The sequence below is a fragment of the Anser cygnoides genome, chromosome 1 (assembly GCF_040182565.1).
Source record: "Anser cygnoides isolate HZ-2024a breed goose chromosome 1, Taihu_goose_T2T_genome, whole genome shotgun sequence".
Taxonomy (NCBI): Eukaryota; Metazoa; Chordata; class Aves; order Anseriformes; family Anatidae; genus Anser; species Anser cygnoides.
This window is the reverse complement of record NC_089873.1, coordinates 55,361,833-55,385,913: the sequence shown is the minus strand read 5'-3', so window position 1 is coordinate 55,385,913 and position 24,081 is coordinate 55,361,833. Positions and strand designations below refer to the sequence as shown.

The window sequence follows — 24,081 nt, the reverse complement described above, 5'->3', positions numbered from 1 at the left end:
AGGAGGTCCGAAACTGCAATGCTTTCTTCCCATCAGTGTCAACCTCCCCTTCTGTGATGGGCGTTTGCTGGCTGGGGGAGAGGAATCGGAGATTGCTGCCCATCCCTAACGGGATTTGTGCTCCCAGAGCTGAAATCACCCACACAAGCAAGGCTAATGCCATCGCTTGCCAGCCCTCCCCCCCCCAAAAAAAGCTGTCATGGACCCGACGCAAATTGAATCGTGGCTGCCAAATTCCCCTGGGGCTGTGGGAGCTGAGGGCTCCCTCCAAGCCCAGCTTTCTGCTAGGGACCCCTGGCTGCCCTGGAGAGCATCGTCCCATAGATGAGAGACCTCATCCCAGTCCCAGAGATGGGGATGTCGTCGTCTTTGAGGTGTGTTCCCACTGACATCACGGAGATGGAGCCTTTCAGGGTCCTCAAGGACTCGCATTGGTGTTCTGCCCCAAAATTATCTCTCTCATACGGTGAGAACTTCACTTGTTGTACCATTGTCTTCCTCCTCCATCCTCACTCCTCTCCCTCAGTCCTTCTGCAATGCTCCTGAGGCACTTTTGAAGCCAGGTCACCTCCGGGTGCCAGCAGCCCTCCTTCCACCTGAGTTTGCGGAGGGGAAAATTCCCCTTCACTTCTGCAATCTCTTTGTGCGAGCTCTGAGACCGTCTCAACCTTGGCCTTAAAATTAGGATGGCCACTTCATGGTGCTGGCTGGGGAAGATGGCGAGGACAGGCAGAAGGTGGGGCCGTGGGGCCTCTTCTTCCTCAGCCATCTCTTGCGGATCCCCGTCGGGATCCCACGGGAGCGGGTGGCAGCGGTTGGAGAGCCGCTTGCACCCGCCAGGCAGCCGCAGCTCGCCCATCTGATAACCGGCAGGTTGGAGGGGCGTTGGCACCGCCGCTTTGTTTTTGAGGCTCTGTTTTTCTAAATTTCCAGCAAATCGCGAGGAAGGGTGTTCTCTGGCGCTGCTTCCTTTTGACCTTTCGTTAGCTCCCGGTCGCAGGGGGTGAGGTCCCACGCTTGCCTTTCGGCGCGTTCGCAGCCGTGTTGCCCGGCCGGGTTTGTTTTGGTTCTCCTTGCCTTTGTTTCCCTTTCCACGGATCGGCCCGACGAGGAAGAAGGCAGGGAAAAAAAAAAAAAAAAAAGTCGAATTAAGAAAAGGCAGCTTTTTTTTTTTTTTTTTTTTTTTTTTTTTGCGGTTCGGGTGCAGGCGCAGGCTCTATTTCTGGCACCGCTGCAAACTTCCTGCATGTCGCCGGGCAAAGCAGCTCGCACATCCCCACTCCTCCTTGCCTCCCGCATAAAAATAATAATAAATGAAAATAAAAAATAATAATAATAATAAAAAAAAAACAACAACAACAAGGAGCGCTCCTTCCCTCCGCTCGCACGGGGAGGGATGCTGCCGCACCGCCGGGCTGGGAAGGGGGGGGGGGTACCGGCGTGCGGGGCTGCCCCGCATCTCGGCGTGGGTTGGGGAAGCCCCCCCGGGGGTGAAAGCCCCCCCTCGGGGTCTCCTTTGTGCGGGGAAGGAGGCGGGGGGCGGCCTGGCCGCTGCCCCGGGGGAGGGGAGCGGGGGGCGGCGGCAGCCCGGGGGGGGGGGGGGGGGGGCGGTCGGGCGCGCCGGGGGAGGAGACAGGCGGGGAGGGCGGCACAAAAGGGGCTGCTGCAGCCCGGCTCGGCTCGGCATCCCCGGCCCCAGCCGTTCCCCGCGGCCGGAGGGAGGAGGAGGTAGAAGGAGGAGGTGGTGCCGGGCCGCTCCGCTCCGCTCCCTCCGACGAGGAGGAGGAGGAGGAAGGCGGCGGGGGGCTGCGGGCTCGCCTCGCCCCGTTCCGCCGCGGCCGGCTCCGAGCCATGCCGGGGGGCGGCGGAGGGGCCGGGGGCGAGCGGCAGCCTCGCCCCGCCGGGGGCCCGGCGGGCACCGCCGCTGCGCCGGGCGGGGGTGAGTGAGCGGGGGGCCGGGGGGGGGGGGGCGAGGGAGGGAAGGGGGGGGGGTCGGGGGGCGAGCACCCTCCCCGCTGAAGTTGCCCCGGGGCTGCGGGACCCCCCCCCCCCCCGCGCTCCCCTTTCCCCGCAGCCGCCACCTGCGAGTTGTGGCTGCGGCGTCATCCCCTGCGGGCAGCGCCGAGCCCCCCCCCCGCCCCCCTTCCTTTCTCCTTATTTATTTATATTATCGCGGTTTTTTGCTTATTTTTTTTTTTATCCCCCCCTTTTCTCATCTCCCTCCCCATAATCCCAGCATCCCCCGCTAGGGAGCAGCGGCGGTGGGGAGGAGGGAGGCGATGCCGCCGGCCCCCTGCCCGCAGCTGCCGGGGATGGAGGCAGCCTCCGGCCGGGGCACCGCAGCCCAGGCCCGGCCTGCCGGGGGGGCACGACACGGGCTGGGGCTGCGTGCCAAGCCTGCAGCAAGCGAGGAGTAACAGGAGTGTGTGTGTGGGAGGGAAAACACAGACAAATACAGCGTGCGGTCAGCATCCAACGGCCCTGCTCCGTCTACCCCCTGCTCCGTCTCCACCTCAGACCCACTACGAGCCCCCCAGGATGAGAGCTGGCCGCGAAAGGATGCGGGCACCCAGTTCCTCCCGGCTCGCGTTGGGTTGTTTGTGGGCTGGGAAGAGCTGCGTGTGCCCGCTGGAGTGGCACGGGCTGGCGCAGCTCTGTCCTTGCGAGAGTTTCGCTCCCTGGGCGAGCATGACAAGGGTGATGGGAAACACGGCATCTGCTGCGGCTCGGGACTTGCTCAGACAGCTCAGCAAGGGAGGGAGCGGGATGGAGAGAGGCACCTCTCGGCGCCTCATCCTGGGGCTTTCCTCCGGGGGTTTCCACAGTCTGTTTCCATGAGCCTCGCCTGGGAGCACTGCTCCTTCCCAGCATCGAAGCTGGGGTCTTGCACTTCTCCTCCACCCCAGGGCAGCGCTCGGGCCACGAGAGAAGCCCGCACAGGCAGCTCGGTGTGGGTGCCGAGCACCTCCCCTCCCAGAGAATGGCCCTCCAGTTAATGCCAAATCCCTCCCTTCGAGTGGGAAGTTCAAGCCCGTGAAAACACTCCGTGGCACGGCTGCTAACAAGTACGACTTGAGTCACCAGGAACCCCCAGCCCTGTGCAAACTGAATTTCAAATTCCCACCTACTCTTGTTCCTGCTTGCCCCATCCCAGCAGGATGTGAGTCAGCGGGGACTTTTTGGGCCCCCTTCTCAAAGAGCAGCTACCGTGACCTGCAGGTCCCACCCTCAGAAGTGGTGTTCAGGTCCAGCTGGAGCCCGTGGGTCGTGAGTCACTTGCAAGTCCCAGTTGCTGCCAGCTCCTCCAAGAAGAGCTGAAATTGCACAGGACCTACCATTGCTCGACCCTTGGACAGCAAAGAGCTGTCCTGGAGGAGATAGACAACCCAGGGGCTTCCCACCCTCCAGCACACCTCCTGGTTTTCAAAGCTCCCTGAGCACAGCCGTAGCACCTGTGCTGTATTTTCAGCCTCGGTAGTAGTGCTGGGAACATCGTCTGAGTGAGAAGCAGTCCTGTGAGCTATTCCTGGGGAGCCTGCAGGCTCCCTGTAGCGATATAAAGCAGGCTTTGAACGAAAGCCATCGCGAGCTGCCCAACAGGAGCGAAGCTGGGAGTCCGCCACTGCGTTGTCATAAAAGTCCCTCGTAGATTTATGGCCCTTCTACGCCCTCAGGTGATTTTGCAGCGGTGGCAAGCAATCCACTGCGAGGTATAACATTCCCTCCCCGTGAGGACTCTCAGTTATACCTGCACGGCGTGTTTATTAATGCCTTGGATACAGCAATTATATCCCTAGGAGAGGGGAGGGGTTTGGATTTGCTGCAGGTGCGCTTTCTTGCCTCGCTCCAAGTGCAGTTGCCCAGCTGCTGCCTCACCTGCCTGCCTGCACCCCTTTGCTCTGAGGTGCCCAGAGCGTGGGGAGCCCGAAGCAGATGGGGTTTGGGGCCTGAGCTTGCAGCATCCCTCTGTCCTTCCCCACGGATGTCGGTACGCTTGGGAAAAGAACGAGTTGGCTGTGCGGTGCGTGAGGATCGCCTCAGCAAGGCGGTCAAGGAGAGGAGGTAGAAAATTGCGGGTGTATTTGCACTTCAGGAGATGGCCACAACTGCGATCGTTTATCTAGAGCCCTCGTGCCCAACAGGGGATGGGAATAGCTGGTCTGGGGGCTGCTCTGCTGTTGCAGAGCCCGCTTAACGTACCCCAGGAGCGTGGCTGCTGTCTTTGGCGAGTTTGCTTTGGGAACGTCCGTGTGAAGTTTGTGTGCTTGCGCGTTTCCCGTACTCCTTGTGTTTATCCTTCCCCTCCCGTTCCCACGCACAAGTGGTTGCATGCGGCGTGACTTCGTGGCCTGCCAGATGGGTGTCACATGTGTATTGCATGTCTTCAAGGGACGGTTGCGTGACAGGCTTAGGTGGGTGTTTGCTAGGTGCACACGAGTCCTGCTGGGTACGCTTACAAGAGAACACCCGCCCTTTTGTAGGGTTTATGGCTGCAATAAATTTGGCATGTATAAGCAGCCGCGGGTGCGGGAGTCGGGAGTTGGTCGGGACAGCAGGCTTGGGTGTTATTGTGCGCGTTCACTGTGTGAAGGACGCCTCAGTTCAGACAAGTTCTCTCTCTGTCCCTCCCTTGCTTTGACCTGTCAGCGAGCAGAGATAAGCTCTCTCTCACGGCGGGGTTTATAGCTGAGTTTTCAGTGTGTTGTGTCTGAGGTTCCTCCTGTCTTGAGAATAGCATCTCTAAGGTGCACCTGCTATCAAAAAATCGATGTTTGTGTTCCCCCCCCCCCTCGTACACTGGATTGTAAAGGTGGAGGAAGGAAGCGAGGGAGTTTGGTGATGGACAGATGGGGCGAGCTGGGCCAGCATTCATTTCTGAAGGCTGCTTAGGTTTTAGGTGGGGTTGCTTGCTCTAAAATGAGCCCTTTGTACATTGTTGGAATCCGTGACCCAATCAGTGGGACGTAGCTGGAGGAGGTGGTGCTAACGAAGGCTGGTACAGCTGACAATAACTCCGGCAGAGAGGGCGGCGGGGGGGTGGGGGGGTACTGACTGGCACAAGAGGCTTCTTCACATCTTTAGGTCAATATAAGGTGCTCGGAAAGGCTGGTTCAAGTTATCAGCCCTGACTGGAGAGGTAAGAACGTGTGGCTAGTTGTCACCACCTGCTTTTCCCTACTGTCACCTATCAGTTTTGTGACAAAGTCAGGCCACACTATTTGTTCTGATGACAGGATGGCATCTTGTGGTACTCCAATGAAGCTTAACAGTGGGGTCTGAAATCTAGGGAAGGCACGTTCAGGGGGCAGTGCAATGCAAGGGGACACGGGGTGCGTCCTAGGAATGCCGAGTGTTTCCACAATGGATGCTCTCGGGGAGGTGGTGACACATGTGGGCTGCGCTGTCAGGCTGGTGCCGCAGGCTGGCCGTGAGGAGCCTGAGCAGAGCTGCGTGGCGGGGCTAAGCCTGGATTGTGAGCGGTTCCGGGTCAGGTTTGGGGCGCTTGGACAGTTAGGGGGAGTGTGCGGCTGGGACTGGGCTGTGCTGCAGTGGCAGTGCTGCACAGGGTGCCAGGACCAGGTGCTTCTCCCAGGGATCAGGGCAGAGCTGCAGTCAGAGATGCTGAGCTCCCCCTTCTCCTGGAAGAGGCAGGAAGAGATGCTGCATGTCAGAGCGGTGGTGTAGGCTGCGCAAGAGCACCCCGTGCCTGTATCCCTCTGAAATGGACTCTGCTTGCAGCTCTCAGGAAGAGAGAAGCACGATTTCTTCACCTTCCTTTTCTGATTTCTTTGCGCTCCCTGCAGTGCAAACCCTTTACTTTCCCCAAGCTGCTCCTGAGCACAACAGGTACCTCCAAATGCCTGGACCAGGGTGGGTATGTTCTTGTGCTCAGAAACTTGCCTGGTAGAGCTGACCGGTGAAAGGGAGTGCAGCTCCGAGCTCTCACCAGGCGGGCTGCAGGAAGAAAAAGCACGAAGGGAACTGGCTGCCTTACAGAAAAACAAGGGCTTGTTCTTGAGCCGTGATTTAGGAAGTGATTATTCTCGGCTTGAGGATAGCAACAGTCACCTGAGCTGCTTGCTGTGGGGGCCTCAGCCTTTCATACCAAGATAACATCCCCCCCTGCAGTTGAATAGGCAGCTTGATGAGCTCGGTTAACATTTCCTGTTTCCCCAGCTAAGGGAGTGCCCGGGCCAGTGTCTAAATAGGCTTTTTGCAAAAAATCCTCCGTGACTGTGGTGTCTGAGCAAACTGAGCTCTGCCAGAAGTCTCTAAAGCAAAACCTGCATGCAGTGGGAGAGGTGGATGTGACTGTCCGGGGTAGGGGAGAGGCAGTGGGGGCAGCTCCTCTTGCTGAGGATCATCTTGGTGCATTGCCTTTTATGACAAGGTTTCCCTCCAAGAGCCTCGAAGCAACTTGTTAAGCTTCTCTTAATTAAGCAAGCCCGTTAGTTGGAGGTAGAAAAGTGTCGCTCCCGTTTCCCACCCAGGGAAACTGAGGCAAGGAGCAAGGCTGGGACATGTCCAGAGCAGCACAGGCAGGGGCTGAGCACGAGAGCCATGACCGAAGCGTGGCACTTCTTGTCCTTGCTTTGCTGCCGGCCATCTCAGAAATCCTAAAGGATACCCACAGGCTGGTTGCGGGTCCTGAGGGGTTATTGATAGCTTGTAGTCACTGCTTGCACCCTGCCGTCCTCATCACAGCTATCGCCTCCTTGATCTGCTCCCTAATCTATAATCCCAGCACCCTGTCATTTTTCCTTGGTGTGCAAATCCTTGCAGATCGGGCCAGGGTCAGCGAGCATAATCAGACTTTGTCATCCCTGTAAGGATTTGGGGTCATATTTGTCTTGGGGTGTTGCCTTGTGTGTGTTTTGCATGCTACCAAAGCCTCAGCAAGCGGGTTTGAAGCACGTTGAGAGACCTAATGCAAATGAAACCCACTGCATAACGTCTTCGGCAACTGTGAAACCTGTGATCTAAGCGCAGGTATCTGCCGTGCTGACTTTATCTGCGTTAGGATCCCCTGTTTCGACATTCAGATACTGGAACCGCACAGAAAGCAAGCGAGACAGCGTGGCAAACAGGCAGGAAGGGGAGCCTCTCTCCTAGATGCTGAGCCCTTTAAGAGAGAAGGGGAAGGTAAGCCGGAGCCCTGAGATTTTAAGCGGGTTGTGCTGAGGCTGAAGAGAGGGCTATGGCAGGGCTTTCGGTTCCTGCTCTGCCAGAAGGAAGGCTTCTAGCTGGGCGCCAGGGAAAAGGAGGAGGACAGAGGCCCGTGCAGACCGAGCATGTTGGGCACGGACGCATCTCGGAGCCTGCGGGAGCTGGAAGAGGTAGGGGCTTTGGAAGGGCTCGCCCGCGGTGAGGCTGGAGGTGGATGGTGCTGTGTACCAGGGGGTCCTGAGCTCACTGAGCTGGCTGCATGGGGTAAATCAGGAGAGCGGCACCCCAGAGTGATCAGCACGCAGTTATCAGTGACCCCACTGCCAAGGGGAAACCTCGTTGGCCCCGATTTTTGAGGGAGGCAGCATCTCCCTCGGGCAAAAAGAGCGGGGCAGAAAAGCGGGGAGGGGATTCCGCCTTTCAGCTCAGCCTTCCCCACGTGTTATTTGTGCTAGCAAAACTGTTTCCTCTTTGCTGCCTCCGGAGCATGTTCAGTTCCCTTTTCACCTGCCACGGCAGCCCCCCTCTCCTCTCTGCCTTGCTGTGCCAACGCTGCACGGGCAAGTGGCACCGCGCAGCCTGCCCTGGAGGGGACGCGAGCTGCTGCTTTTCCCCCGGGGCCATGCGAGGTCTCTGGAGAAGAGGTGGCTCAAAGGAATTGCTGTTTCCCAGTTGGCGCGGTGTCCCCAAATACCTCCCGTCGTGCTGTTTGGTGCAGGCCTGACCGTAAGCGAGCGGCCATCGTGTTCTGGTAGATGTGCTGTTGGCACGGAGCCTCCGTGGCCTTGAAATCCCTGCGTAGCAGCAACTTTTGGAGCAAGGGTTGACCACACCTGCGTTCAGCCTGGCCGGGGGGGACGATGGGATTGCTTTTGCATAATTTAGTAGTCCCTTGAATTATTTATAGTGCAGTTGTGCTCTGGAACAGAGTCTTCTTGCTTCCCGTGAGCGCTGGGGGGGGGAGGGAAGGGGAGTTTGTCAGGCATCCAGGTTCGCTCACTTCGTGTTGAGGAAGTGCTGTGGGTTTCCTTTCTGCCCATGTTTGTCTGCCTTTGTGCAGCTGAACCGCCTCGTAGATGTTTCTGTTGAAAACAACAAAAAAAATAAAAATGCAGTTTTGGTTTCTGCACCGTTCAGGTGTGTTGTTCTGCTGAGCATCTCTGTGGCTTGGGCTTCCTGAGTTCAGAGTGCTGTCTTTGCAGCAAAGAGATGATGTCAAGCTGGAGACAGTGAATCTAGTCCTTGGATTTGGTCCCTGACTCAATTACAGGGCTGTGCAATGGATCTAGGGCAGGGATCATCAGCATTGCTCTCCGAAATATTCAGAGGCTTGAGAGCTTTTAGTTTTTGAAGGCCCATGTTGTCCTGCCAAAGTGTTTTTTTTTTAGCTTTGGCATGACACGGCACATCGGATTTTACAAGAGAACATCAGGACCTGTGGACTTGAAAGACAAGGTGATCGAGCAGCAACCTGTACAAACTGCACAGCTGAAATTCCCATCGTTTCTCAGTTATTAAACCCTAAACAGCAACCAGTTGAAGGCAGAGAGGGGGATTGGGGTAGCTTTTTTTTTTTTTTTTTACAGGCTCTTGCAGCAGAGGAGCATCACGAGGATGAATTGCTGCATGTACTGCATGCACTTCATCCCCTTTGGCCCTCTGCCTTGTGGTGGCAGGTTGCTGTGCCATGCAGGTGGGATAATCCTGCTCCTGCTTAGGTGGTCCTGGTGACTGGAACATGGCTGCGGTCTGCTCTGCATTGCACGTCCTTCCTCTTCACCGCTGACTCTCATGGGGGGTTTATACACTAGCTCTTAGTGCCTTCCTCTTCTCCTTCATTTCTGGCGTGGCCGGGCAGCTGATTTGTCAGAAACAGAGTTCAAGATAAATGTTTATGTTATTGAGGACCTGAAAGGGGAGGGAAAGGGAAGGGAACTTGGCCTGTAATCAAGAGGTGGTGGCAGTAAACCGCACTGTCTGTCCTTCTGTTGAACAGAAATGCTTGGCTTCCCTGTTTTCATCCTCATGCTGTTGGTTTGTGGCTTCTACATTTGGGAGAGGCTGGACATATAATCACCAGAGGTCCCTCAGCCAAGCTGTGCTCTCCCACCTGACCGTGGCCTGGTTCTCAGCCTGAAACAAACCCCTTTCTTTCATTACACGGCTTTACCTCCCATAGGGGAAGCTGGCAGCTGGCTAAATGCAAAAATTCCTCCTCGTCTTTCCCCGAGAAGTAAGGCAGTGTTAGGGAAGAGTGGGAAGAGAAGTGGTATCGTGGTCTGTGCGATGCCCAGGATGACCTGCTCTCAGTCCTGGGCGCTCAGCTTGATCTGGAGATCAGGGTAGTGCTTTGCCTAGTGAAAGGGGATGTTTGCACAGAAGAAGTAAACATATTGTTGAGACCCAGGCCTGCTGCAATGCCTGTAAACAAGATCCAGCCATCTGTGGGAGGCAGAAGAGAGATTTATGTGACCCCGAGTTAAGAGCATTAGGAGGCTTTTGATTTCATTCTGGGAAACTGCCCCTTTTCGTGGTGCCATATGCCTGTTACCGACACAGAGCCGCTACCGAAGATTTGATTTGTGTGGGTTTAATCCGAGGGGCTGCGATGCTGCAATCAGGAGGATTACATAAGCAGGGGGTTGTGGCTGCATGCCGGAGCCCGAGGTGCTCTGCAGAGCCCCGTGCCCTTTGCCCGCTCCAGAGGTGGGTGTCCGGGTTGGTTCGCTTCTGCCTTGGGGGAAGGCGTTGAAGAGCTCCCTGCCTATCAGCGCCTTCCTTCCGAAAATAATAACCAAGTGAAGCGGCAGCGGGAGGTCCAGGCGGCACTGTGTCGAGGTCTTGCCTAAGTCTTGAAAGAGGAAATGAAGAACAAAGGCAGAAGAGACAAATAAATAAGGGTCTGTTCTTGGTCCAAGAAATATTCCCATGGGTTGGTGTAACGTCCTCGGGAAGATGCAGTGCTCCCAGGGCTGGGGTTGGTTTTTGTGAAATAAAATGAAAGGGGAAAAGGGGGGGGGGATCAGGGGTGGGAAGGAGAGAGAGACACCTTAGGGAAACCTCTCAGCATGGAGCCAGGTTTCTCCGGCTGTTCCCAGTGAAGAGGGGTTAATGCTTTTTGCATGGGGTTGGCTGGTCACCAGGCATTCAGAGAAGAGGGGGACCCGGGGGCTGCCAAGCAGGACCCCTGTGGCCTGAAAGAAGGGGAGGAGGGGAAGGAGGAGTCTGGGAATGCTCTTCCAAACAGTAATAGATGGGCTACTGTGGGAAAATGAGAGCACTGCCAAACCCCAAGTGGTTGGTGATGGATGGGGGAGGAAAGAGGGCGGGGATGGAGGGCCAGCTCTTCGCTGTGGCCGCCAGGATCTCGCTGCTGCTCCATGGCCTCTCTTTATTTATTGTCTTTCTGGGGTTTAATTATTCCCCTCCTCGACCGAACTTGGAGAGCTTTTATCCCGGGGATGCACAAACAACTGCCACCCATTTCAAAATAGCTGGAGGCAATGTGGTTTCTGTCTGGGTCTGTGTGCTCTGCCCATCACTGTGGCGTCAAGTGCTTCTTGCTTAATTCCTTCTTTAGTTGCCTCTCTCCAGCCTGCAGGAGATCAAAATCGACCTCCTCTGGTCTGCTCAACCTGCACCTCCCAGATCCTCGGGCTGTCGCCCGGTCCCCAGGAGCTCTCCTGCTTTTCTTTGCTCGCTTGCATGATCTGGTGCACGTCTGCTGTGTGCCCTCATCCTCAGCTCCGAGTTTAATCTTGGCTGCTCATTTTGGTGCTGTTCTCAGGATTCTTGACTTGTATCCCGCTTGCTTGACATATGCGGACTGCCTGCCAGGGTCTGCTTTGAAAGCAGTTGTCTGCTGCTTCTTCCAGATCCCTCCTTGAGATGTTCTTCTTCCCTGATGCTGCCAGGAGAAGTTATCAAGCTCACGGCAGTTGAATGGGAGCCTCAATGGAGACTTGGTTAGATGAACCATGCTTAAAAAATGCCCTGGCCCTCTAAGTATCCGAGGATGTAACTATATGATATGACAATTTTTGTGAGAGAAGCGAACCTCTGAAATCATTTAGGAAGTTTCTGCTGGTCAACTGCTTGTTCCCATCCCCAAGCACTTCTTGAAATTTATTTTTAACTTAGATTGGCTGCTGATTTGGGCTTACAATGCAAACTTAGATACGATTGTATTGACAGCTGAGTGGTGGTGAGTGAGGGGAGAGAACCTATGAAACCACAGCCTGTGTTTCCACACGCATCACTTGGTCTCTGAAAGCATGATTTTCCTTTATCCTCTGGTGAAATGGTTGTGTCCTGCCCCGCTCTGCAAGACACCGAAACTAGCTGGGAGTTCTTGCATACTTCTTTGATTATCCTGTGGACTGTCTGAGGACATAAGCTGCAGTTGCGTAGTCTCATTCCAGTTTCCTTTTGGATTCCTCGTCTCATGATGGAGCATTCCTTCTTTCTAAGACACAAGTCAAAAAGCAACAGAACCAGCAAGCTCCGTTTCGCGTTGCTATAATCACTGCACACTTGAAGCAGCAGTACTGCGTTTGGCTGGGTTTCCCATCTTTGGAGGGTTTGTGTGTACATAACAGAGTGCAGTGAGCAACCCGTCAGATCACCCTCTGATGTCCTGAGACCCAGTCTTGGGACCTTGGGATGGAATCTCCAGAGCCATCGCAGCGCTCTTCAGGGAACTGGGTATTTTGAGGAGGCAGTAAGCACGGCTGTGGAAGAGTCCTTCCAGGATATCAGGTGTAAGTGAAGGAGAAAAGAGGATGGAAGTGCTATTTTTCCTTTAGTGGATAGAGTCCTTAGCACAGTGGTGCTAAGAAATTCAAATTGTGGCTTCTGAGAGCATCTGAAGGATCGGAGTGTACTGAGGTATCCCTAGAACCATGGGAATTCCTGTGGTGGGACTGGCCTTGGATGGGGAGAGAAGATTAGTTACAAGGGAGCCTGGTACAGCTGAAGGACACTAAGAAGAATATTTGTTAGATTCCAGTGGAGTTAGAAATCCAGATTGAAGTTTCCTTTAGTATGCAGTACTATACCCTTGTGATGTCCAAGTACTTGGATAAAATTAAATTGTGTCTCATAGGCCCTTCTTGGATTTCAGTAGAGTTTTCTACTCTTCTCTGAGCAGATCTTCTTTTAAACCGGGGGCTGGAGAATTATATAATTATGCTGCTATTAGTATTATGGTAGTTAAAGTAAGAACAATCTGTTCAAGTGAAGGGATTTATAATGGACTCTGAAGGTTTTCAGATGTTGGTTTATTCTGGTGACTTCTGGAAGATCAGTCTTGAGACAGAACACTGTCAACAAAGATCACTTCATCTCCAGGTCCCATGTGCTCTATACTGAAGGTTAAGAGCTGCATCATCACAGAGCATGTACCTGTTTTGCTGTGGTTGGGGATGTGGCATCTAAAATAACAAAGGCTTAGTCCTCTGAAGAGCAGGCCAAGACACTTTTTGAGAACAGTCAAAACAGTGAAAGCTCCTGGAAGGTGTGGAATCCAAAGGTATTGTTCCTTTACAAGGTGAAGAGGTGGGCAGCCATGGTACTTAAAAAAAAAAAAAAAGACAAAGTTGAGGCATCTGCACTGCATCCATCTTAGTTTCAGTATATAGCGGATCATAGCTTCTGGTGTGGAGCACTTTGGTTTCCTACAGAAGTGCATAGGAAAGGAGACACCTTTTTTTTTTTCCTTTTTGACCACAGATGATGCTGGTCAGCTGAGGCATTGCTAGGCCTTGGACACAAACCTGATGCTTGGAGTTGACATGATGTATGCCATGTGTCCCCCTTCAGTGGGAAGGGGAAGGCAATGCTTTGGTTTCTCGGTTGTGCTCTGGCCAGCCTCAGCATGGCCTTGTGTAGATTCACCCTTTAGTTGTTTTTTTTCTTCATCCAGCTTTCTTCCTGGCTTGATGACACCCGTTGGTGAGCGAATGGCAGCTCTGGAAGTCATCTAGATGCTATGGCCACACCTGGTTGAGAGCAGTCACCTTATGTCTCCCCTTCTCTCCTTGTTGAAAGGGAGAGAAGATGCTTAAGACAGAGCCTGGTTCTCCCTTTGCCTGACCTTACTTGAAGGGTAATTGTACTGGATGTCTTGCTCCAGCTGATTGTGCTGGCAGTGAGTCAGTGGCACCTTGTGGTCGATTGCCTCAAAGCTGCAAAGGAAATGCATAGCATGAAGTATTGCTGTTTTGCATTGGTGCTGCGGGCAGTAACTCATAATGAAGGTGGTGGAAAAAGAATGCGTTCCCTTCCTGAAGCTTCCTGAAATTTGGTTGGAAGTCGATATGGACCTGCCTGTGTTCAAACCACCTTTGTACCGTGACCCTCCCAGAGCTTCCTGCTAACATCCTCATAGCTTGCAATCTCTGAACATCCTTCACGTGAGAGAAATGCTGAGCACTACCTATGTTCTGGTACATCCTGCTTCTCTCCACTTTCCCTGCTGTTCAGCTTTGTAGGATAACTCTCTTCTTATCCTTAAGCAAAATAAAGTTCTGCTGTCCTTGAGCTAATTACATTTAATTTGTAAACAAATAGTAGTTTAAATATTTTTTTCTTACTTCTGTGGGTGTTTGCAGATCAGAAGTAATTAGAGATTTTGGTGTGTTTTGAGATGCTGTGACCTTGATGTATGATGTGATTCCTGTGCCCCATGATTGGAACGTAGAGCTATCACTAAAGAAGTGAAGGATCTGTTCATGTTTGTCTATAGCTAGAGGAGAGAGATGGTTTGGCCCTCAGTGTGGGATGGAGGATGGAGGTCATGCTGGATTTTATTCTGCAGTGTGGAAGTGATTCTAATTTGAACCATTGCATTGTGTTGAACTGTCTGAGTGATGGGTGATACTGAATGGGTCTTAAGGGATAACTCCAGGCAGAGGAGATGGACATTTCTGTACGGGGGGGGGACAACACCAAAAGCTTCTGCTGTGACTTGTCCTCATAAGCAGCTTTTTTCCCTGTCACTACAGGAGAGGTCCTGAGAGTTTTGAGTCCTGTGCCCTAGCATGCCAGAGGCTGGGGTATTGTGCATCCAGTGGCCTCTTGCATGGCCTCTTGCCAGTGTCCTCCAGAAGAGAACATTAGGGTGGGTGACTTGCCAGCTCTTAGCTGCGCATATTATCTCATCTCATCACGTATATCTCTTCTGCTCCTTGAAGTCAGGATATGATTTCAGGATGGTATAAATTAACAGGTCACTTGATATAATGGCAAAGTAAAATTGTAACAGGTGCTGGGGAATAACTCGTGCACTACTTCTAGCTATCTTCTTTGAAAGCCATTCCCCTGCATGGTAGACACACATCTTCTTCAAGCAAGGAAATATCAAGGGTGGTCCTTTACAAAAAGAAGCTTTCGGCTTCTCTTGCTGATGCTGAACATTGCTGAAGTTGTTTATAATTGTATGTTCCCTAAAGAGCTTTGTCTTAAAGGAGCTAACTGTCCACACTCCTCCTGACTTTTTCTTCTGCTTGAACATAAAACCAACGGGGGGGGTGAAAAAAAAGCTTTAAACCTGACAGCAACTTGATCTCTCTCCCTGAGATCAACTTTACTCTTTTTCTCTCCTCATTCAAAATTGTCATAAGGGAAATCTCTTCTTGCTGTTTTCTGTGTTCCTGGTAACTGATGGCTGCTTTGTGACAGAGCAGCTGGGGTTTCTTATGACAAGCTGAGATGTCTCCCTGACTGGTACCTCCTTTCTCATTTCAGCCACATATAAATGTTCTGGATGGGGAAGGTGGGTAATAACGTTTTCCTCCCCTGCTGGCCTTTGTCTCCAATTAGCCACCACTCAAAGACACATCTTTTGCTGCAGTGCTGATCAGAGGATATGGGAAGGGATACGTGACTGATTTTTAGCATCTCAGCCCACCCAAGGGTGGATGAGCGCTCTCTCCACTCCCTGTCAGAGGAATCCCTGGCATGTGAGAATGGAGTGGGTCCTAGGGAAAAGGTTTTGAAGAGGACACAGCAGCTTTGCTTCCCTCCTTTTAGGAGGGGGATAGGAAGTGGGTTCATGTTCCCACTCCCTAACAAAGGCAACTGAGCAGTGCAAATTACCTCCTGGGAAATGTCAGCAGCAAAACAGCAGAGGGTACTGCAGGGCCAGCTTGTTTTGGCAGAGCTGCAGGAGAGGGCTGTGCGCACCAGCCCGGCTCTCCCAGACGCAGACTGCAATAGCAGGGAGACAACGCAGCCGTGCACGGGCTGAGTTTTGCTGGTGGGTGATGAGCTGCAGAGCCGTGTGCTGAGCCTGACAGATAGTGATGCATGCAAATGTCAAGTGAGGAAAACATGCTTTACTTCCTAAAACCGTGCATCCTGCTATGTTGACATGGCACACCGGATCCCAGAAAGCGAAGCAGTTTGTTAAATGCCTGGAGTTAGAACCTCTGTCTGGGATTTCCTGTGGCATGTGGAGCGTCACAGCCATCTGGGAAGAAGATGGAGACCTGCCGTGTTTGATTCCTTCTGCACTCGTCCTCTGTGCTGGTCCAGCCCAGAGGATGCTGGTTGCTGTGCATTTGTGTGTCCCATAGGAACTGGAGTGAAGCCAGCACTACCTGGCAGCCACTGGGATTGCCTTAATAGAACAGGCCAGCTCTTCTTGCCTGAGCCTCAGCAACCTGATGTCTTGAGGTAATGCCTCGGAGGAAGCGCAGGACACCTCAGTTGGAGAGAACTGCACTAATGTACCAGCAAGGGATGTCTTCTCCTAGCAGCCTCTGCTCGCTTAGTCTTTTCAGCTTCTTCCCCACACCTTGGGACAGCAAAACTGGTGACGTGCAAGGAAGAGGTGCTGGATACTCCTTGACTCTGAGTGATCTCACTGCTCCAGAAAGACATTAACTGAGCCTTGAAAAGAAAAATACCGTGGGCACAATTAGATGCTCTTGGGGGGTGTCTGCAGCCTCAGTTCACCCTCATGAAGAGTGGCTGACAGTGAGCACAAGATTGTCCTTTACAGCTTTGAACGAGGGAACTCGAGGCCCTCCATGGTAGGGTCACCACACAGATGGCTGCCCAGGAGTTGGCTGTGGCAGGTGGGTGTGGGAGGTGAGGGTTTGCCCCAGTGGGACCCTTGAGGAGAGGCACCATTTTCTCCTCCTACCCCAGGCCTGACAAGATGGCTTCCCAGGGTGCACCAAGCCAGGATCCTGCCCTTCAGCCACCCTGTGCTGTGTCGAAATCTATCAGAAGCCTTTACGAACATTGAGAAATAGCAAAGCTGTAACTCCTGCACTGGCTTCAGGCTTGCAGTCCCCCCTTTTCGCACTGAAACAACCCTGTTAACATGGGAGTCCTCATGCCACTGCCTAAGCACAGGGGGCAGTGCCAGTGAATGGCCTTTTCTCACTAAAAAAGCAACTGTGAAGTATCTAGAAATGCTTGCTGCTGAGCTGAAAGGCATCAATATGGACAACCCCTCTATCAAAGTCCATGTTGGAGCCCTCGGTTGGGAGCCCAGATATGTTTTCCTTTGGGCAGTTGCCATCTGTCTAATTTATGGCTTTTCACTTCAGCATTAAATTCTCCCCAAGTTAATCAGTAAACGCGCCTTGCTGTATTTCACTCGCTCCCCTCGCGCGCAGCAGGAGCGGGCCAGGCACTTCTCCCCACCATTCCCACCCAGGACACACGTGGGCTGTGGGGAGTCCCAGAGGGGGCAAGGGGAGCGCCCTGGCTTAGGGCCGGGTGCTTGGTCTGCCTCTGGGTGCCACGCAGGGTTTATAAGTGATGGCACCGAGTGTGGCGTACACGTCGTGTGGACCTTTGGCCTGGGAAGGAGGTGCTGAGATGTACGTGTGGGCGCAGGACTGTGGTGGGGAACTGCTATAGAGGAGCATGTCATGTTGAGGAAGAACTGGTGGGTTTCTTGGGTGTGGAGGGAGCTCTGCCTGCCTCCACACGGGGAGTTTCGTGCTTTTGAGGGGAGAGGCAGCCTCTGCTTTGCGTAGGGCATTTAGGTCACCTTGTTCCCCTGCCTGTCTTCATCCCAGCCTTCCCTAAACAGCAGAATGCAAATGCCTTTCCTTGTTCTCTGTGGTGAAGTATTGAGTGAGGTTGTTTTTCTTCTTTTTTGTCGTTTTTCTGGATTGTAGTATTCAATCACTTTTTCTGCCTGACAGCAGCTCCACACTCCCGGCATGGGCTGGAGGAAGGGAGGTGGTATAGGGAGAGGATGAAGGTTGTATTTCTTGCTGTTCAAAGGGCTGAACACCCCTGGCTTCTTGCTGGCTTGACATGGATCAATCCTGATGGCAGTGTATTACCAGCAGAGACAGCGAGGTGGTTTTTTATAGCTGCCTTGATCCAGATGCAGAAAAACTCACCATCTGGTCCATAGAAAATGAGAAGCAAAGGGAGACATCTGGAGACGTAGTGGACTTGAGAAAGAGGGGAGGAGAGTAAAAGCGATAATTTTTTTTTCCCCCTCTCTGTTCCCCGTACGGACTCGGCTATCATTTCCTAGGAACAAGGATTTTTTAGGGTGTGTGTTGTGAGCAAACATTGGAGAGATCTGGGGAGTGTAGGTGTTTTCCTGGTCTTGGCAGCCTGGCTAATGATCTTAGTCCCTTAAGACTGCCTCTCTTATTCTGGTTGAGTTTCAACTGCATTACCCTCTACTCCCTCTCATCCCTCTTGCTCTCTGCTCTCTCTTTATCTTACCCTGACCTTCTGGTGATTCAAGGCCTGAGAAGTCCTGTGTTTGTTTCTATCAGTGGATGGGGAAAAATCTGCAAAGTGTGGTGAGTTCACTAGATTGTGAATTCTTGCTTTTTTGAATTTCCTGTCTCTCTAGCCCATCACCAGCACCTTTTGTGTCTTTGTGGGATTATAAGACTCTGATCTAGAAGAGGCTCAGCTTGGCATAACCCAGCCAAGGCAAGAGGCCCACTGAAGTTGGCAGAGGGTGGGGGGAGTTGTTTTGGATTCAAGTCTTGAAAGATGCATGCTGAGTTTGTACTTGCTTTCTGGCATCCCCAACCTGTCTTCCTAGCAACGATAAACTTTTTGCACCCTGGTAATTACTGACCATGACTTTCCTTTTCGTGGCTTTTCCACAGGATGAAGATGAGACGCCATAAGCTCTTTCTGACTCTCTGCATGGCTGGTCTCTGCCTCATCTCCTTCTTGCACTTCCTGAAGGCCCTTTCCTATGTCACCTTCCCCCGGGACCTGGCTTCACTTAGCCCCAACCTTGTCTCCAGCTTCTTCTGGAACAATGCCCCTGTCACGCCGCAGGTTAGCCCTGAGCCAGGGGGTGCAGAGCTCCTCCGCACACCCCTGTACTCCCACTCGCCCTTGCTCCAGCCCCTGCCTCCCAGCAGAGCCAGCGAAGAGCTGCACAAAGCCAACTTTGTGCTGCCAGAAGACACGACAGAATATTTTGTCCGCACCAAAGCCGGCGGCGTCTGCTTTAAACCAGGCACCAAGGTGTTGGAGAAGCCACCCACGGGAGGGCGGCCGGAGGAGCGAGCGGATGGCGCGGCCTCGGGGCGGCCCGCTCGCAAGCCGCTAAGCTCCCAGACCAAGCGGCGCAAGTGGGTGGAGTGTATGTGCTTGCCGGGCTGGCACGGCCCCAGCTGTGGCGTTCCCACCGTGGTCCAGTACTCCAACCTGCCCACCAAGGACCGCCTGGTGCCGCGGGAGACCCCCCGGCGGGTCATCAACGCTATCAACATCAACCATGAGTTTGACCTGCTGGATGTCCGCTTCCACGAGCTGGGAGATGTGGTGGACGTCTTTGTGGTGTGCGAGTCGAACTTCACGGCCTATGGAGAGCCACGGCCCCTCAAGTTCCGTGAGATGCTCCTCAATGGCTCCTACGACTACATCCGCCACAAGGTGCTCTACGTCTTCCTGGACCACTTCCCCGCCGGCGGCCGCCAGGACGGATGGATCGCTGACGATTACCTGCGCACCTTTCTCACCCGGGATGGCGTCTCTCGCCTCCGCAACCTGCGCCCGGACGATGTCTTCATCATCGATGATGCCGATGAGATCCCGGCCCGTGACGGCGTCCTCTTCCTCAAGCTCTATGATGGCTGGACGGAGCCCTTTGCCTTTCACATGCGCAAGTCGCTCTACGGCTTCTTCTGGAAGCAACCAGGCACCTTGGAGGTGGTCTCAGGCTGCACTATGGGGATGCTGCAGGCTGTCTACGCTACTGACGGCATCCGTCTGCGGCGCCGCGAATACTACACCATGCCTGGCTTTCGGCAGTATGAGAACAGTACAGGACACATCCTGGTGCAGTGGTCGCTGGGCAGCCCCCTCCACTTTGCTGGCTGGCACTGCTCCTGGTGTTTCACCCCAGAGGGGATCTACTTCAAACTGGTGTCAGCCCAGAATGGGGACTTCCCCCGCTGGGGTGACTATGAGGATAAACGAGACCTCAATTATATCCGGGAAGCTGATCCGGACTGGTGGGTGGTTTGATGGTACTACGCAGGAGTATCCCCCTGCTGACCCCAAGGAACATATGTATGCTCCCAAGTATCTGCTCAAGAACTACCAGCGATTCCACTACTTGTTGGAGAACCCATACCGAAAAGCGGAGGGGGCTGGGTGAGACCACTGGGACTCGTGGGAAATTAGAACTTTTACAACAAAGGGAAAGAGTCGGGTGTTTTTGTCTTTTTTTTTGATTCCAGGTGGGGCGTGCCATTTCTCCATGGTCTGCTCTCCCTTCCTCCCTTCTCCCTGGGGTAATGCCTGGGGACACAAATTCCTTGGTCAGCTGAAGGGAGGCCTGGGCAGGAGGAGGGAGAGGTGCAGGACCTACCCTGACGGTAGCATAAAGACTTCCCTGCATCTCCTGGACCCTTCCTGCTGGCTGGGGAGAAACTCTGCATCCAGCTGGTGGGTTTTCCTCCAGGGGAGGCTAGGAAGGTCTGCTGGGGAGAGAGGGCAGCTGTTCCCATCCATCCTCGTTTGCTGTGGATCGGAGCAAGCACAGATGTGAGTTTGGGCTATTCAGTGAGCGTGTGAGTCAGCAGGCACAAACTGATGTGAGTGGTCACGTGTGTAGATGTGTGTCACAGGCATTTTTTTGGATGAGTGAATGTGCAAAAGCATCTCAATATGCATTTATTTTTTTATATACCTCTATATTCAAAGTACTTGGGGGAAGGTAAAACCTTTGCTTCCAAGGTGTTCTCCCCAGTACACAGCCTCCTCCCACAAACTTAATGCATCTGTCCTGGGCTGTGTCTTGGCCTGATGCTTTACCAGTCCTGGAGCAAGCAGATGGGAAGCAGAGGAGAAAGCTGACCTGTTTTTTTTTTTTTAAACTCCTTTTTCACCCCTGCCCACTCAACACTGCACTGGCTTGGCCCACAGGAGCTGAAGCATCTTCCCTGCTGTATGTGCTTCTTTTGGGGCTGGGATAAGCTGCAGGGGATTAAATCAGATGGTGGGAGTGTATGTTTACAAGTGCATGGTTTCCTATGTGCATGAGTGCTAACATGCATGGTTTTGGTATGCACGTGGGTGTTTGTTACCAGTTTTGGGAGGGAAGGGGGCATAGGTTGGGCTCGGGTGTGTATGTTTTCAGGAAATGGTGAGATCCATAAGCTGTGATCTGTCTTGGCATGGATGACATTTTGGGGAATGCATAGGAGAGGTTCAGGGAGAGCATCGTCTCCGCATGGCAGAGTGTGACGCAGAATTGTTGTGTGCCTCTTCAGCTGCCTCCGTAGCCTGTTGCAGGGCTGCTGTTTACACATGCTGGCTATCCCTCCTTGCCGTGGGGGAAAGGAGAGGAGAAGGGCAAAGCTGAGTCAACGATGGGTGTTGTGGGGAAACACAAAGCATGTCAAAGCATGGGACCCATCTGCCTGCTCTTAAGTTGTGAGGGAGCTCATGGAGAAAGGGGCCATGGGAAAACTCCCCCTGGGGCCAAAAAACTGTTCTGGGATGATCACGTAATCCAGAGAGCATGTGCAGCCCGCACTTCCAGGCTGGGCCATTCAGACGAGAGGGGATGTAGGATGATGTTACTTGCAGCTGGTGGGCCCGTGTCCACACAGAGCTTGCCACTGAAGGGTCTGGCCTGTCGCTGTATTGGATTGATTCAGCTCATTGAGGAGGCAGATTGGCGTTTCCACCCTTACCACCCTTCCTTAGCAGATGGCTTGACTTGGTGCCCAGAGCCTGGTCTGCGGTGGGAAGAGGGTGAAAAACATGAACGTGCTCTGTTAGCCTTACAGTGGAAATATTGGCTCATCTTCCAAGCAAAGAAGTGAGGATCGTGTGGAGGAGGAGAATGTTGTCATAAGGACGAATGACCCTGACATCAGGACAGCTGTGCTGAAGCAGGAGGGTTTCCATTGCCATTAATTCACTCCATCAGGGCTGTATTTTCTTGTTGTCCAGTCTGTTCCGTCCCGTGTGCTTAAATCCCATCTTTGCATCTCTCTCTCCCTCCTATTCCCTTCTCTAGAGAAGGGAAAAACAAGTACAAAAATATCTTGATTCCCTAAGAAGACTGAGATTGGAACAGCAAGATGATGAGCATCTTTTTCTGATCAAACTGAGGCAGAGTTCATCTTAGTTTCTTCCCCATCTCATGTGCCGTAATGCCTCTTCAGAAGAACTGAGGGACCCTCTTTTCGTTTGCTGGGTTTTTAATATAACTGCTCTCACTTCTGGCGAGTGTCTGATCTTCTGCACCTCCCAGTCTTCTACAGTAGGAGCAGCTCTCTCCCTTAGTACTTTTTAGTGCATTGCAAGGCACATTTTCATCGCTGGGGTAAGGCCTTTGTCTCTTAGGAGCATCAGACAAGCCCACAGCTGCAATATCTGGATCTCCTGTTCCCAAAGTACTGCCTGTTCCCCTACTTCCCCTCTCCTCCACTATTTGCTCCATCATTCCCCTTCTGGGGGAAGAGAAGGTCCTGCTGGAGTGGGGTGAGAGCAGCGCTGAGGCTCTTCTGTGTGACTGTGGCCCTGTCCACCCCCTGGACTTCTTCACTTCCTTATTCTTAGGAAATTAAATTTAAAACAGGCTTCTGTTGTGGAGGGAGGAAGGGACTTTACAGCTGAGATGCATTCTTTTTTTTTCTCTTTCTCAAGACTTGTTTAAACATTTTTTTGATTTAAGGCCAACCCAGTTAATGTTCCTGTTGTTTCTGCAAACTCTGTTTATTATCCTTAGGGAGTTAAAGTGCTTGGGATTAAAAATCCTCCGTCGCCTCCCTTGAGGGATGGGGACTAGCGAGCTGACTTTTGCACAGCGATTTCCCAAGGTGGTGGCTTGCCCTCTGCACAACTTTGCCCGGAGCATCGCATGGGCTCTCCACGGCTGGTGTGCAGGGCAGCCACTGAGCCTGAACCAGGCACTGAAGTTTGAGAAGGGAAGGACTAAAAAATCCCGGCCTTCCTCGGAGCTGGTTGTTGTAGCCAGTAGCCAGCAAGGCCAGCCAGCAAGGGATGGGCAGAAGAAACGAGGTGGTTTTGTGCCTGTGTGGTTGGTAGGAAGGACAGACACGCTCGGGTCCGGTCTCGCTGTTGCTTTCTCTGATCCCTGTGTCCTGCTGAGGTGTTTGCTGTTGTGTGGCCTGTTCTTCGCGCCTCTGTGGCGGATAAATGAAGGGGACCTCGTGGCCTCCAGGTAATGCACGAGTCAGGCTGGGGGAAGTGTTAGTGCAGAACGGGTATCGGTTCCCCCCAGCGACTCTTTCTGGTGTCCTTGTGGGATGGCGGTGTCTTCTCCCCTCCCAAATGCCCCCGCGGGCTCTGTCCCTGTCCCCCTGCTCCTGCCAGCAATCTCCGTGGCTGCTACGCCTCTGCACTGTGAAGCCCCGTGTCTGGAGTCACTCCTGGTCCTGTTAGTGAACACTGGTGGTGAAGAGGGGAGGGATAGCTTGTCCTGGCTGACCTCAAGCCTTGGTGGAAAAAAAAAAAAGGAGGGATTCGAGGGGTAGAATGGATCCTGAATCCCTCCCTTGTTGTGTTTACCCCACCCACCAAAAAAAAAAATAAAATTTATATATATATCCCTTCTGATTTCTGAGGCGTTGGACAAACTTGCTCTTTTTACGGAAAGAGAGGGAGAACTGGAGGTAAGGGGGTTTCAGGAGGGGCTCGAATCCAGCATCAAGAAAGGAGAGCTGTTTCTGATGCAATACACTGACATTTAAGGCTTTGGGGACTACAGATAATGGTTTAAAAAGGGAACTGAAATACTCTGAAACTGAGAATTCAAACCACTGTTGTTTTTTTTTCCTTCCTGTGAGGAGGATGGTGCAGTATCATCCTGGAGGTGGCCCAGCAGCACTGCCGAGGCTGGGGTCCACCTGGACCTACTGGTGGTGTTGCCACTGGGGTGGCCCCAGAACGCCCTGTTTTGGCAAAAGAACGCGTGGACTTGCCAAAAAAAAAAAAAAAAAGAGAAAAAAAGAGCATCTGCAAAGCTCCTTTCCACTCTGTAATTTATAAACAGCAAGTAATAATGAACTTTTTGTAAGGATAAATCAAATGTACATTCTGAAATCATTTTCTCTGTAAATGGTTGGATTTCATTTCACCCTTAAAGGGATGCTTAAAAGGAGGACAAAATAAAAAAAAAAAAAAAAAAGCAAAGTATGAAAGGAAACCAAGGCGTGTATGTGTGGCAGATTTTATTTCTGATTGCATGGCAGAGGAGGGGAGATGCTGGAAAATGGAGTGAGGGAGGTTGCTCCTCCTCCTCAACTTGTGTGCCCAAATCAGACCTATTCTTCTGCACATCAGGTGAGTATGAGCACACACAGGGATGCAAGTGGGGGAGCAGAGCATCTGCCCAGTGCCTTTCCCGAGAGCTGGTGGCTGTGGGAGCCAGCATCGCTCACAAATGGTCCCTCACCGCCATCTCCTCCCCATCACATCTTC

The 24,081-nt window shown here is 52.9% G+C and overlaps 1 protein-coding gene across 1 annotated transcript; it reads left to right on the top strand.

Annotated features, from left to right (window-relative positions):
- Positions 1-1,666: 1,666 nt before the first annotated feature.
- MGAT3 (beta-1,4-mannosyl-glycoprotein 4-beta-N-acetylglucosaminyltransferase) lies at positions 1,667-23,650 on the top strand. The gene is given in 3 exon segments (XM_066996099.1): positions 1,667-1,939; positions 18,273-19,617; positions 19,619-23,650. Coding segments are annotated over 2 exon segments (1,506 nt in total). The 5' UTR covers positions 1,667-1,939; position 18,273; the 3' UTR covers positions 19,781-23,650.
- Positions 23,651-24,081: the final 431 nt, after the last annotated feature.